This window comes from Equus caballus, chromosome 9, assembly GCF_041296265.1.
Source record: "Equus caballus isolate H_3958 breed thoroughbred chromosome 9, TB-T2T, whole genome shotgun sequence".
In the NCBI taxonomy this organism is placed as follows: Eukaryota; Metazoa; Chordata; class Mammalia; order Perissodactyla; family Equidae; genus Equus; species Equus caballus.
Window position 1 is genome coordinate 97579721 of NC_091692.1, and position 13975 is coordinate 97593695.

A 13975-nucleotide genomic window follows, 5' to 3' on the forward strand; every position below is an offset into this window, starting at 1 on the left:
GCGCAGGAAGAGATGGTAGCTGATCTAGCCAGGGAGTTTATCTCGTCTCTGGGAGCTTGAACAGCCAGGAGAAATGTGCCTTTCTTTGGTGGGAACCACAGTCTGCCTTCCTCCACTCACTGGAAGGTGGAGGAAGCCACATGCCACCTCTGTCATGGCACACCATTGACATGCAGCTTCAGGACTCGCTAAAGGCAAGGGACAGTGGGTTCTGCTGTGGCTGGGATGTTAATCCCCCAGAAAACCCAGGATCCAAGCCCAACGGTGAAATTAATATTAAAACAGAAGACAGGCCGGCCCGGTGGCACAGCGGTTAAGTTCGCCCGATCTGCTTCTCAGCGGCCTGGGGTTCACTGGTTCGGATCCCGGGTGTGGACATGGCACCACTTGGCACACTATGCTGTGGCAGGTGTCCCACATATAAAGTAGAGGAAGATGGGCACGGATGTTAGCTCAGGGCCAGGCTTCCTCAGCAAAAAGAGGACTGGCAGTAGTTAGCTCAGGACTAATCTTCCTCAAAAAACAAACAAAACAAAACACAGAAGACAGAGTGCACCCCAAACATCGCAGGTCCGGGTTACAGGACACCCTAGAGATCAATCTCCACACAGTCAAGTGAGAAGCTCCGCGCCTCAGGCCCTGCTGTCTTCTCCAGGACCCAGGGCCTCCTGTGGGGACCCTTGTTAGGTGACTTGTCTGGAACGGCCTGGGTCTTAGGAAGCACTAGCTAAGTGGGCACACAGCGCTGCTTCGGCGCCTGAGACTCTGCCCTCAGTTGAGGGGATAAAACACGTCCTGGTCAGCCCCACCCAAGCCCCACTTGGAGATATGACTGCTGGCCATCGGGCTCCAGGACCACCAGTGCCTTGAGGTCTGCAGCGACATAGCCCATCTGAGTGTACTTAGGCACCAAGGGCAAGGCAGGAGAGCCTTATGGGGAAAGGAATGGGTTCTGATCCTAGCTCCACGTTGGAAGATTCACCACGGGATGGGCTCTCTGCAGGCAGAGCTGATGGACCTTGTCCTCCAGACACTCACAGACCGGAAACGCTCACCGGGAGGGTGGGGCTGTGGTATTGCCATGCGGTTGGGGGCAGCCTCTGGTGAATCAGGCCACCACTCTACCGGGAGCCTCCCCGGGGACCCCAGCAGCGAAGTTCCCAAGAAGAGTCATGCTCCCAGGGTCCAGTAATAGTCTGGGCCTTCAGGCTGCGTGGGCTTTGCATCAAACTCGTGTGGGGCAGGCAGAGTCCCACAGGGCTCCCAGCCCCTGGGCGGGGCCACAGCCAGGTGGGCGGACGCACGACCATGAGCAGGCAGCAGCCGTGTGCACGTGCACGCGACAGCCTGCAGTCCAGTGGCCTGTCCTGCTGTGGTCTGTGTGGGGACAAGCGTATGCCTGGTAGGAGAGTGATCAGAGAATGCTCAGCCAAGGTTCTGGCTCCTGGGCTGCAAGGGGTGGGGTGGAGGCAGGCCTGCTTCTGCCCTCAGGGGCTGCCGTGAGGGGGTCCATGAGCTCCTGCTGAGCCCAGCCTGGGGCCCAGCCCGAGTCAGGGGTCTGTGAGAATGCTCCTCGCGGACCCCAACTGCAGCAATGGAAACTGAGGAGGGAAACCCAGCCCTGCACAGGGGCCCCTGTCCTGGGAGCCGCAGGCCTCCCTGAAGGGTGACCAGCTTGAGAACCACCCCGAGGTCAACACAGATGTCCACGATGCACCCACCAATCCCCTTGCCCTCCCTCCCTCTCCTTCACTGGGGGTCTCACGCACGGCATGTCCAGAGATACGTTTCTTGTCGTTTAACCAGTTTTGCATCTGCTTTGGAAGATCTAAACTAACACACCAAACCATGCTTCTGGCTCCACACAGACCTGTGCCCTTGGCCTGACCCCACCCTGCCCTGGGAGACCTCCATAGACCCCAACCCCTTCCTGACTGAGCTCCGACCTCGTCAATTCAGGGTGTTGGACCACAGCACAGCTTCCCTTCCTTGTTTCAAGGTAGACCCTGCCTGACCCTGGTCACAAGCCTGCACCCTGAACCTGCCTGACCTCTGACCCCACCCCTGGGCTGACCCTTACTCTCGGCCACACACTGCCTTATCTATAATCTCAGTCTGACCTTGATTTTGGACCAGGCCCAGCTCATCAGAACCATATCCTCGGCCCAGGCCCAGGCCCCAGACAGATAACAGATCGCTTTGATCCACATGTCTTTATTGTAAACACTTTCCATAACGGGTGGGCAGGACCCCACACCTGTCCCCAAAGGGTCCCCAGTCTGGTGTGGACTGCTCCCAGCCCTGCAAGAGGCTGTGTGAGTTGAGGTCTCCCTCAGGAGGCAACTTTAGGGGGTAGACCTTGAAAAGCAAGAGGACTTTGCGAGGTGGGCATTCCGAGTGGGGGAACCCGCCGGGGCCGGCGCCAGGAGGGGCACGGTCACAGCTTCAGAGGCTCCCAGAAGGGTCTCTTCCCCACAGTCACCCCTTCCTAATTCACCCCCGTGTGGGGCGCTGGGGTACCGGCTCGAGGGCTCAGTCTGGTGGGGTGCAGATGCTGGCACCCCACGCCTGAACCCACAGGTCTAATCCCAGCCCTGTGGTGTCCAGTGGGGAGGTGAGGGGACACCTTCTGAAGAAGGCTCGGTGGGGGGGGCTCTGACACGATGAGCGGGGGGGACGGGGGGCACGAATGGCACCAGGCCACAGGGCAGCAGGTGTGGGCAGGAAGACAGATCAATGCCTCCTGAGGAGAGAGAAACCTCAGAACCTCAGGCCAGGACATAGGCCGGAGAGGAGAGGGGCACGTGACAGGGCAGGAGGCAGGCTGCTGGGGCGGCCAGGAGGGCCCTGACAGGCAGGGGAGCCTGGGCCAGGCAGGGGGTGGAAGCCCAGGAAGTGGGCAACTATCATGGCACCAGCTTACAGGGCTGTGCCAGCTTCACAGTGTCCCCCACCAGACCCAGGTAGGGGGGCATGGCACATTCTAGGGGGCCAGGAAAGCAACAGATCTGAGGAGGAACAAATGGACGCATGGGCGCAAGAGGCAAGGGGCTGAGGGTGAAATGGTGCTCGGACAGAAGGGGCTGCTGTCCCTATAGGTCACACAGCGGTCATGGTGTTGAGCTCCTAGAAAGCAGTCATTGTGCACACCAGGCCTTGGGGTGGGGGGGCCTGAGAGGGGAGGGCACCAGCGTCCAGCACCAGGCCCAGGGTGCCCCTCAAGCAGAGCGTCTTCTGCAGATCTGCCCCCACCAGGACTGGCCACAGTGTGGTGGGGTGCCCGACTCAGACCCCTGAGGGTGGGCATGGGGTCAGGCTCAGCCGGGTCCAAAACAGCCCCAGCGGCCTGCAAGGCTCCGACGCTGGAAGGGGCTGTCTGCATAGACTGGCCAGGGCCGGCTGGGACGGGCGCGGCGCCCACCAAGGCGGGAGAGGAGCAGGCTGCGGGGACGGCTTTGCTCCTGGGCTAGCAGCACCACCTGCTGGGCGGACACATGCGCCGCGGTGACCACAGCCGGCTCAGGGTCGCTCTGCAGCTGCCCCAGGTCTGCGGGGACAGGGCAGTTCAGGCAGGGTGGGGGGGGGCTTTTAGGATGGCCAAGCGCCCTGGGTCCCTGGCCCTCCACCTATCCATTCCCATCCACCCCACCCTAGCACCCACTGCCTGTCCAGGACCCCACACCCTGGTCGGGTCCTCACCCTGGAACAGGGAGTCCCGCAGGTCCTGGCTGACATGGCTGGGACTCGAGTGATGGACGAGGAAGCCTGGACCAAGGCAGACCTGTGAGTGTTGGCCCCACACCTCCAGCAGGGAGGGCTCTGGGTGGGAGCGACTGTGTGGCACCAGGCCTGCCTCACCTATGAGCACTGCAGCTGCCCGGCGCAGGGGGACCTGTGGGCTCCGCAGGTAGCCCTGGGTCTGGCTCAGGAAGCTGGGCACATGACTTGGGTACTGCTGAACCTGGGGACAGAAGGGCTCATGGCAGGACAGGAGGCAGCAGAGGTGAGCCCACAGGCTGGGGTGCCCTGTGGAGCCCCCAGGGCAGGGCATCAGGGTCTGAGACCTTAGACTTGCCACCACTTTGGCTGGGAAGGGGACAGTCAGTTTTGAGGGGGAAGTGGCCCCGGTGTATACTGGACCAAGTGGGCAGCTGACGACATCCTGCCACTGTCAGTGTCCTCCCCCGACTGACCAGGCGGTGGCAGATGCGGCTTAGGGCCTCAGGGCTGTCGTAGTGGGCCACAGTGACCATCTCCTCCAGGAGGCCCCAGCGCAGGGCCTGGTCACAGCGGGCCAGGGTCCACTCCGAGCTCTAGGACAGGGGAAGGAAGCAGGGTTAGGGATCTAGAAAGTGACAAGTGGTGGCCAGAGTGTGGCCAGGATGAGGATGGAGGAGCCCAGGGCAAATAGCCCAGGGAAGACCAGGAACCTGGGAGCCCATGACGCCTGCCCCTAAGGTCCTTGGGGAAGTCCCTGACCTGCGATCTTCGGAGAGGCGATGGGGTGTGGAGGGATGGGGCTGGGTGGGGACAGCCTTGGGACAGTCTTGGGGGGCGGCTGACCTCAGCAGCGTCCTGGCTGGGATCGTGCAGGCGCAACAGCAGCGGCACAAGACTCTGCAGCATCAGCTTCCGCAGGGGTCGGTGGAGCCCCACCCGGAGGCCGCCCTGGCCCTGCCGCACCAGCGTCCCCAGGAGCCCGACCGCCGAGGCGCGGACCGAGTCCCGGGCCTGCGTGGGAGGACGCAGTCAGGGCGGAGCAACGAGGGCGAGGGTCTAAGGAGGGCTGCTGTCTGGGGGCGTGACCTGGGGGCCTGGAGTGGGGCCTGGTGGGGAAGCCTGGGGAGAGGGGCACAGAGACGCAGAGTCTGGAAGGGAGGACTTTGGAGAGGAACGGGCAGGGCCGGCGGCGGGGGGGGCGGGGCTCACGTCGTCCAGCAGCGGCCGGAGGCGAGGCCCCAGCTCCGCGCTCAGGAGCCGCACGGGAGCCCGCGGCCGCACCAGCAGCCTCCGCAGCGCGCCCAGCGCGGCGCCCACGAGCCGCGCGTCGCCTTCGCCCAGCGCGCCCAGGAGCGCAGGCACCAGCGTGCCCACGTGCCGCACCTGCGGAGGCAGGGACTCGTGGTCGGCCCTCGCAGACCCCGCCCCGCCCCGCCCCGCCCCGCCCCTCACCTTCCCGCTGTTCAGCGCCAGATGGCCGAGGCCGAGCAGGCCGAGCCAGCGCACGGTGGGCTCGGGGTCGCCCTGCCAGGCGCGGAGCCGCTCCAGAATGACCTCCTCTCGCAGGAGCCGTGCCGTGGGTCGGCTCTGCAACAGCTGGGCGGGGGACAAGGGGTCAGCACGCTCCCGGTCCCTGTGCTGGGACGGCGGCGCAGTCCACCGTCACCTCTCAGCATGCATCCCGGAAAAGGGCTCACCCCGGTAAAGAAGGCCATAGCCGTGAGGCGCTGCGTGTCGTTGGGGCTGCGCAGCCGGGGAAGCACGTCGGCGAACAGGCCTCTCAGGTGGTGGTCGGCGTGAGCCACCATGGCACTGGGACGGGGCGGAAATGGGAGCTCTCGCTCTGCTTCCTGCCTCACCCCTTGCCTCCACCCGACCACCCTCATGCCCCTGCCTCTTGCCCCACCCCCATGCTCTGCACCTGGCCAGCAGCAGGACGCCCTCCAGGTGGGTGTGGGCTCCCACCAGCCTCCTCCAGCCTCCAGCCTGCTCCATGCACGTGACCACCATGCGGCTGCCATCCCCAGTAAGCAGGGCCTTCAAGGCCTCCACTGCGCAGCTGGAGGGGGAGGCAGCAGGGGAGTGGGCAGCAAGGGCCAGGAGGACGCTGGCCCAGCCTTCACTTCCCTCAGTGTGCGCCCCTCACCTGGCGTGGCTGTGCGGTGGCCCGCGGTGGAATGGGGCCCAAACCTTGGGGGTGTCAGGGGAGTGCACTCCTTGGGCCAGCTGGCGCAGCTGTGTGACCAGTACGAGCAGGAGATTCGGGTAGAAGCCCCGCGTGGCGCCCACGCAGCCAGACACAGCCAGCATCTCCCCAAGGGCACGAGTGGCCTGCAGAACAAGTGGCCCATTCAGGCTCAGAGGCACCAAAGACAGGACGAGGACAAAGCCTCAGACACTGGAGGGACATTCGGGAAGCACCTGACTCAGGTGAGAACCTGCTGCCCCCAACCCGCTGCGGGGCAACTCTTCTGCCCCCCCCCACCCCCCCCACCCCCCCACCCCCCCTCACCCCCCCACCCCCCCACCCCCCCACCCCCCCACCCCCCCACCCCCCCCCCCGGGCAGGGGAGGGGGAGTGCCGGGGAGAGGGGCCAGTCCCCTCGCAATGCTGGCCAGAGCTACCTACAGCCAGCGCCTCCAGCTCAGGCCCGGCCGCACCCTTGAGCGTCCACAGCAGCTGCACCAGCACCTGCCCATTCACGCGCTGGTTCCGGCTCAGGCTGCGCCACAGCTCTGCTGCCGCCCTGGGGGTATGAGGTTCGTGAGACAGGATCTGGTGTCAGGATGCGGGGAGTTGCCAGGTCAGGGTTGGAGGTGGCCACAGGACTCCAGCAGGGAGTGAGGCAGGCAAACCATGCCCCCACACCCTCCCCCAATTCCAGAAAAACAACATAAGTGGCATCTGTGCAGACCACAACAGAGCTGAGTTCCACAGGATCAGCTGCCTGGCAGGGCCTCTCAGAAGCCTGTAGGGCCAGCAACAGTGAACGAAACCTGGCATGGTAAACAATACCGTAGAGAATAAAGCCAAGGATAACTTCTCCTGGGGCGGATTACTCAAAGAGCCGGGGGCGCAGGGGTGCAGAAACCACCTGGCTCACTTACCCTGCCTTGGAGCACAAGCCCAGGCTGGGCTCCAGGGGCAACGTGGACAGAGAAGGCAGGCCCCCAGCCAGGCACCCAGTACAGAGGACCCCAGGTGGGAAGGGTGGGGGACTTTTCTGAATGAAAGGAGAGGCAGGGGAGAGGTGGGCAGCAGGAGTTGAGGGGAGGGAATTCAGAGGCTCTGTCTCCCCCATGACCCCTCCTTTCAGGGTCAGACTCGACCCCAAGCGGGAAGAGGGAAGGAAGCTGCGTGGCGGCTGGGGGATGTGGTGCCTGGGAGGGTGGGGCAGGTTACCGGTCCAGGGGCATCGAGCACGGCAGCAGCGCGCATACCACATCCCGTGCGTGCTCCAGGGCTAGTGCGCTCAGCACCCGCAGGGCCACCCGCCGGGGCCTCCCCTCGGCTAGGCTGGGCACCTGTGCCAGCAGCCCACGCACTAGGGCATGCACCTGGCATGGAGGGATGGATGTCAGCGGTCAGGCCTCCTTGATACCTGGACATTACCCCCTGTATTCGCATGGCGTAGGGAAAGCCTGAAGGGGGCGTGCGCGTCAGGCTGATCGCTCCAACCCCCCAACCTTGGAGGAAAAGGCAGGAGTCTCTTGGGTAGGGAGGGCTGGGGGCTGACCTGGTCCTCCAGCCGCTCCCCTCGGGCCTCCAGGGCTGAGGACAGGGTGAGTGCTGTTGCCTGGGTCCCTGCAAAGCCAGCCTCCTCCAGGCAGGCAGCCGTGTACAACGCCAGGTCAGCAAGGGCCCCCTCCTCCGGGGAACTCTGGGGGGCCTAGGGTGGGGTGGGCAGATGAACGAAGTCCCCTTGCCTCTCCCAGTTCTCTTACCCAGCAACCCCTCAGCTCCTGACAAAGTCCCTGTGCCCTTCTATTGTTCTCCAGCCCCCTCCCTTGCCCCCCAGGCCCGTCCCCCTCAGCCTCCCTTCCCCTACCGCTCACCTGATGGGCTCCCTTGGGGGCTGGCTCCTGTATGCAGGGTGGGGAGCGGGGCTCACGGCCAGCTGTGGGGATGCTGGCTGCATTCCCAGGCTTTGCCTCAGGTTCAGGCTGAGGGCCCATGGCAGGGGGTCTCAGGGCCTGCCCCTGGCTGGCCCGGATCCCTTCAGCCAGAGCTGTCAGGGTTAGGGCCCCTACAGGGGCACCCCGGGGCCGGCCCCACACACCCCCAGCCATGGCCATGGCACACGCCAAGCTGCTCAGCCGGGCCCAGCCTGCAACACCTGCCCCCGATCCTCCCAGGAAGTCGTGCCCAGCCTGACCTAGAAGCAGGCCCCGGGCGGGACCAGGGACAGGTGTGGCAATGTACGTGTGTGAACATGTGCTCTGTGTGTATGGGGGGGTTGGGGAGCCACACAGAGGTGTCCCCAGGCACAGTGCCTGCTGGGGGCATGTGAAGGGCCCTCCTGCCCAGGCTGCTGGCAGTGAGTGGCCAGCCTGAAGCTGAGCGTCTGGGGTCTGGCTCTGCCCACCAGGGCCCTGGGGGAGGGGCAAGATTCCTGGAGACAGTGGATCTGCAAGGGGAGGGGGAGAAGGGCCCTTGACCCTGACTTCCCATCCCTCTGGATGGGGGGACCCCGGGCAGGTGTGGATAGCCCTGAGGAGGCCCCAGCAGGGGCCAGAAGTCCGGGCCCAGCCCTGAGCTAAGGCCTTGCCTAATTCAACGCTAAAGAAGCCGGCTGGTCCAGGGCGGGCCTGGGGCTGGGGGCGGGGCTGTCTCCACTGCATTCTGACCTAGCAGCCATTTTGGGGATGGGGATGATTGGGAGTTGTCACTGCCTCTGAGCACTGGGAGGTCCTGGGATAGGAGAGATAAGGCCAGGAGCCACATCCCCTGGGCGCTCTTGCACTTGACTGCCATGATTGGGGTGGGCCTTCTGAGTCCTGGCCAGTTCTGACATGCCCCTTCCCCCCAACGCTGGACCACAGGGTTCCTGGGTCCTGGCACCTAGGAAGTGCACAGCTGAGAAGTGGTGCCTGTGGGTCCCTGGGGCCCAGTGTGTGTTCTGCCATGTATGTGCATGTGTGTATCTCCAAGCCTCATGCTCCCCATGGCTGGCCTGACTTGGCCTCTGCCCCAGATCCCCACTGTCACCTCACCCAGCAACACAGCAGGTGCTGCCCAGCCTGAGCCTGGGGAGCCAGAAGAGCTGGTCCAGCCAAATACTTGGGCAGGCGGAAGTGTTCCGGGAAGCACCCCAGACACTCAGCATTCCCTCACGCTCTCACCTGCCTGTGCCACCTCATGCTGCCCAGACAGGAGAGGCCCAGGTCCCCGCCCTCCGGGTCTAGTAGAGCCTAGAAGCTCTCTCCTGAGCAGATCCTCTGGAGACCTGACTAGCTTGTCTGCACAGAGGCAGGGCCAGCCCGGGACAGTGACCAGGTGTCCAGAGCTGAGCCACGCCCTGGTCCCTCAACCTCTTCGCTGGCTCCAGTGCAGGCCCCTAACCTCCTCCTCTCCCTTCCCAGGGCTGCTGGATCAGGAGCTGGGTCCCCAAGGCCTGGGCTTGGCTGACCGCATGACAGATGCCAGGGCCTGGAGGGAGCCAGATGGGTGGAACCCAGGGGCACACGGTCCCCAGTGGCAGGGTCCTGCAGGGCTGGCAGCAGCAATGGCAGGGGACACCTGGGCTCCCCCTTGGTTTGGGAAGCGTGAGGCGTCCTACTGACCCTGAGCCCAGAAGTAGTATACTTGGCAGATGTGGGAGCCTGGGGCCGTGCTTGGACACAGGACGTCCCCAAGACCCTCCTTCTGGCACCTCATCCCCCCGCAGCTCCCCATCCCCAGCCTCCAGCGGGGAGAGGCCTTCCACAGTAACTCCCTTAACTCCTGGGTGGGCACCAAAGCCCTCCCTTTCCCCGTAGCTCTGTCCTCTCCAGCCTCAGATCTGCCCCCAGAGTCCAGCTCCCTGAGCCTCGGACACTCCCCGGCCTTGGCCTAGCTCCTCGCCACCACCAGGCCTCAGCATGGGGCTGCCTCCCATCCTGGCCGGGCCTGCACCTCTCCTGGGAGCATGAACTCTGGCTCTGACTCCTGACTCTAGCCCACCCCGGAAGGCCCTGGGTGTCAAGTGAGTGGTGGGTTGCGTGAAGAAACAACACGTGACAAGCTGTCGGGAACAGTGAGTGACTCATGTTAATTTCAGGCAGCCCCCACCACGGGTTTCTCACAGGGGACCTCGGGCACTCAGTCTGTCCACCAAGGCCTGCAGCTTCTCAGACAGCGCGACCTGCACAGAGGAGAGGAGAGGATGATGGGTGGCCGTGGGGGCATGGAGCACACAGGGGGGGTTGATGACGTGGGCCCCCACCCACCTGGTACAGCGCAGGCTGCTCCAGCCGCCTGTGTGCAGGACTGAGGCGGCTCAGGGACAGCTGGGCGAAGGCTCTAGACTCGGCTAAGGATGGGAGGGGCTCACACAGCTGGGAAAGAGGAAGGAAGGGGTTGGTTCAAGGTCAGGGGTCAGGACTCTATTTCAGTTGAAGGTGCAAACTACAGGGGTTGGTGGGGGCAGTCACCTGTCCCTGCTGGACCCAGAGTCGCAGCAGTGGCTCCACGTGGGCTGGCCTCACAGTACAGGACTCCTGAGCCCCTCGAGGCCAGACCCTTAGCTCCTGGCCAGCCTGGGGTGGTGGCTCCTCTGCCAGCTGCAGCACGTCCAACAGCAGAGACCCTGTATGTGTGTGTGTGTGTGGTGGGGCGGGTGCCAAAATTAATGCAGGGAACCTGGGACCTTGAGGGAGACCACTGAGGGCTGGGAGGGGCCTCACCATCGGGGCCCAGGAGCCGGAAGGCCGCCTTGCTTCCAGGCAGTGTCTGCTTCTCAGGGTCCTCAGTCAGCTTCATTCGTGGCTGGCCTCCCACAGACACCAGCTGCAGGGACAGGGTGAAGGGACAGCTGGACTCTCTGCCCCCGCCCCCGCCCCCCCCACCCCGCTGACCCATGATCCCCTAGCCCACCCCCACTGGGCCCCAGACTCTGTCTCCACCTTGTAGACGCAGCCCAGGGAAGGCTGGCGGGGACACGTGACCACACTGGTGCCAATACCGATGACGTTCACCTCGCTGCCCTGAAGGAGGGCAGAGGAGGTAGCACTGAGCTCGGCCAGCACCTGCAGGCCCAGGGCTCTCCTAGCCACCCTCTGGCCTGCCCTGCCTTGCCCCACCTCCTGGGCCAGCCGGGCCAGCTCCTCCTCATCAATGTCGTTGCTGACAGCAATGGGGACCGACTCTAGCCAGGGTACCTGGAACCTGTAATGGGAGCAGACCCTCAGGTGTTCCCGAGCTGCTCAGTCTCCCTCCCTCCCCACTCATGCCATCCTCCCCACCTCAGGATCTGCCCTCAGCCACACCAGCTTTGGTTTTTTGCTTATGACCCCTTGGGTGAGCCCACCTCTGGCTTCCCCGCCACTGAGGAAGTAACCAGATCAGAGTTCATCACTACACAAGAGCCACAGTCCCTCCCTCCCTCTGCCCTGGAAGGGGTCTCTCAGCAGGCATAGCCCTCTCAGGGGGACTCACTGGGCCGAAATGGTCCGGAAGAGCCTGCGGATTTCCTGGGCCTGCTGAAGCAGGTCACCGCTGTCCAGCCTCACGCCCACTGCCCGGTAACCCAGCTGCCCCAGCGCCAGGGCAACTGCCAGGAAATTGGGAAGACCACTCCTGCGGGCAGGGACAAGGGGGTCAGGGGACTGCAGCTGCTCTGCTGAGCCCACCCTGGGGGATGCCTTGGCCTCACCTCTGCACACTGTAGGTGTCCAGTAGGCCATTGAAGGCCCGGGGAAAGGCCAGGGCATAGGCCACAAAGGCCGCCCGCTCCCCCCGGTGCGGCTCCTGCACCCCCAGCCCCAGGTGGGCACACACACGCTCAAGCCATGCCTCCACGCAGGTGGCCAGGTCCACCCTGGGGCCCTGGTCAGCAGCCGGAGCCAACATCTATGGAGAGGGATTGGTGAAGCATGGGGGGCCCAGAGTGCAGGGTGGGGCCTGGTTCACCCCTAGTTGAGGGTCTGAGCAGGGGTAATGCCCCCTGCCTGCCAGCTTCCCAGCAGCACTGGGGCTACCTGCCCAGGGTGGCTTGGGCGGGCCAGGCATGGCATGTGCCTGTGTGCAGAGCAGGGACTGGCTCATGCTCCCTGGGCAAAGGCTGATCTTTGAAGTCTGCCCTCTGAAGTGCAGCAGGGGAGAGGAGTACTGACCGGGTCAGGGGGCACCTCAGTGCCTGAAAAGGAAGTGATGAAGGAATGCGCCATGGTCCCGGCCACTGGCACGCCCCGAAGCTGTCCTGCGAGCATGTTGCTGCTGGCATCAAAGCCTGGGCCAGGGCATCAGGCAGGGTTGGGGGACTTCAGGCGGTAGAGCAGAGGGGCTCCCAGGGCCAGGCCTCCTCCTGTCCCAGCCCTCTTTCCCCTGGCCCTCACCACCCAGGTAGCTGTAGGTGGAGGCCGTCAAACCCCCATCCGGGCCCTGAGCTCGCCGCAGCCCGAACTCCAGCAGCCGCTTCTCTGGTCCCGCGATCAGGCGAAGCCGTGCTGCGTTGGTGGCAATGAGGCTGTGGACAGCAAGGGGGCAGGGGACCCGGGGTTAGGGTCCCAAAGCCACCCGGAGCCCGGCCCCTCTTTGAGACTCTCCACAGCGGGAGTGGGACGACCCTCGCCAGGGCAGGGGGCCCTGTGCCCCACCCCTGGAGCTCGCCCCCACCCTGAAGGGCCCCACTCTCCAGAAGTCCATGCTCCTCCCCAGGGAGCCCAGTCTTCCCCAGGCAGGCCCGGATCCCACCTGGCGTAGCTGACCAGGCAGAGGAGCGGCGTCTCTAGCAGCTGCACCACCAGGAGCGGCCCGGACACCTGCAGCAGCGGCACCTGCAGGAAGGGCCATCAGCTCGGCACCGCGCGCCCCACTGGGCGCCCCCCTGCGCCCCCCTCACCCTGCACTCACGCCGGGGAAGGCGAGGGAGCCCTCGGGCAGGGCCCGCAGCGTCACCTCAGAGCAGTCGAGGGCCCGAAGGTGCTCAAAGAACGCGGGCTCCGTGTCTGGGGGCAGCACCGAGGCCAGGAACTGGACGTCTGGGGGCGAGAGGCCCTTGTGGGGTGGGGCTAGCCCGAGGCCGTGGGGGACTCGTCGGGGCGTGGGAAGGGAAGGGGGCTCGTCGGGGCGAGTCTTATCCGGGCCGCGGGGGGCTCTCGTCGGGGTCGGGGTGGGGGGCTCTTCAGGCCGGGGGTACCTCCGTCCCGCAGGCGGAAGGTGCGCAGGAAGCGCACGCAGTCGCGCAGCCCCGCGGCCAGGGCGAAGGCGCCGCCGAACGGGCAGCGGCGGAAGAAGAGCTCGAAGTCGGCGGGGTCCCGCGCCCGGCCGGCGCGCCAGTAGCCCAGCGCCATGGTGACCTGGTAGAGGTCGGAGAGCAGCGGCCGCGCCGCCGCGCGCCCCTCTGCCTCCTGCTCCGCCGCCATCTGCTAGGCCGCCCCGCCCCGGCCCACGTGATGCCCGCTGCCCAGTGGCCGGGCCGCGCCCGCTGACGCGCAGTGAAGCCGGGACAACCCGGGAGTCACCGCCTTTCCTGGCAACTGGGGGGCGGGGCGGGCCTGCCGGCCTCCGGACACCAGAGGCGGCCCAGCGCCTGGACCGGACTCAGTTGGGGATGTGTCTGCTGCCGCTGGTCATCCCAGCCCCCTAGTCCCCCGGCCGGCCGCTCTCTACAGTCAGCGGGGGGAGGGTAGGAGAGGGCAGGGGTAATTCACATCCAGCCAGGCTTTATTAACCCCGCCCCACCTGGAAACCAGCCCAACCTGGCGGCAGGTAGAGGTGATTAGATTCTGCCGGCACCTAGGTGGGGCCCACACTGTGTCATTCAGCAATGAGTGCAGTGCCATGTGCCGACCCCCAGCTGGCACCAAGAATGCTTCTGGGTCCCAGGCACTGACCCACACCACTCATCAGCCATGCTGGCCAACAGGACAGGAGAGAAACCACTAGCGACAAAGTACTGCCCAGAAGTAGTTAGGGGGACAGGGCAGTGGCCACAACTCCACAGGGCAGTTTGTCATGGGCTCTGTCCAGGGCCCAACCTCTGGTGGGTGAGGGCAGACCACAGAGCAGATGCAGGCAGTGCACTGGGGCGGAGTGGTGAGTGCCCCCTGAGAA

At 65.1% G+C, this 13975-nt stretch overlaps 2 protein-coding genes across 6 annotated transcripts; both read right to left on the reverse strand.

The window, feature by feature from the left end:
- Positions 1-2198: 2198 nt before the first annotated feature.
- MROH6 (maestro heat like repeat family member 6) lies at positions 2199-8699 on the reverse strand. Of its 4 annotated transcripts, none has more exons than XM_023649088.2 (14): positions 7777-8699; positions 7458-7610; positions 7124-7278; positions 6350-6467; positions 5867-6051; positions 5642-5779; positions 5418-5532; positions 5173-5316; positions 4930-5103; positions 4564-4731; positions 4194-4313; positions 3859-3961; positions 3700-3765; positions 2199-3479 (listed from the first exon to the last, which is right to left on the reverse strand). In XM_023649088.2, the coding sequence occupies exons 1-14, from the start codon at positions 8560-8562 to the stop codon at positions 3286-3288; spliced, it is 2619 nt and encodes an 872-aa protein (XP_023504856.1). In that variant the 5' UTR covers positions 8563-8699; the 3' UTR covers positions 2199-3285. The 4 variants fall into 4 exon arrangements, with proteins under 4 accessions (XP_023504856.1, XP_023504854.1, XP_070078111.1 ...); XM_023649086.2 differs by having other exon boundaries at positions 2199-3547; XM_070222010.1 differs by having other exon boundaries at positions 4065-4313.
- A 1248-nt stretch (positions 8700-9947) lies between these two features.
- NAPRT (nicotinate phosphoribosyltransferase) lies at positions 9948-13505 on the reverse strand. Of its 2 annotated transcripts, XM_023649102.2 has the most exons (13): positions 13059-13505; positions 12773-12900; positions 12614-12696; positions 12256-12386; positions 12034-12149; positions 11574-11770; positions 11357-11497; positions 11002-11086; positions 10825-10905; positions 10606-10708; positions 10354-10508; positions 10150-10257; positions 9948-10064 (listed from the first exon to the last, which is right to left on the reverse strand). In XM_023649102.2, the coding sequence occupies exons 1-13, from the start codon at positions 13282-13284 to the stop codon at positions 10002-10004; spliced, it is 1617 nt and encodes a 538-aa protein (XP_023504870.1). In that variant the 5' UTR covers positions 13285-13505; the 3' UTR covers positions 9948-10001. The 2 variants fall into 2 exon arrangements, 1 of the variants encoding a protein (XP_023504870.1); XR_011421519.1 differs by lacking the exon at positions 10354-10508 and having other exon boundaries at positions 13059-13359.
- Between the last annotated feature and the right edge of the window lie 470 nt (positions 13506-13975).

Excerpts from the sequence above, each read along its gene's own strand:
- MROH6 (XM_070222009.1), bottom strand. The coding sequence starts at position 8,562 with ATGCAGTGGAGACAGCCCCGCCCCCAGCCCCAGGCCCGCCCTGGACCA. Across the intron at positions 5,780-5,866 it reads CCACCGCACAGCCACGCCAG|CTGCGCAGTGGAGGCCTTGA; the intron begins GTGAGGGGCGCA and ends CTCCCCCTCCAG. Across the intron at positions 3,548-3,699 it reads GCGGGACTCCCTGTTCCAGG|ACCTGGGGCAGCTGCAGAGC; the intron begins GTGAGGACCCGA and ends CTGTCCCCGCAG.
- NAPRT (XM_023649102.2), bottom strand. The coding sequence starts at position 13,284 with ATGGCGGCGGAGCAGGAGGCAGAGGGGCGCGCGGCGGCGCGGCCGCTG. Across the intron at positions 12,901-13,058 it reads CTTCCGCCTGCGGGACGGAG|ACGTCCAGTTCCTGGCCTCG; the intron begins GTACCCCCGGCC and ends TCTCGCCCCCAG. Across the intron at positions 10,258-10,353 it reads TCTGGGTCCAGCAGGGACAG|CTGTGTGAGCCCCTCCCATC; the intron begins GTGACTGCCCCC and ends CCTCTTTCCCAG.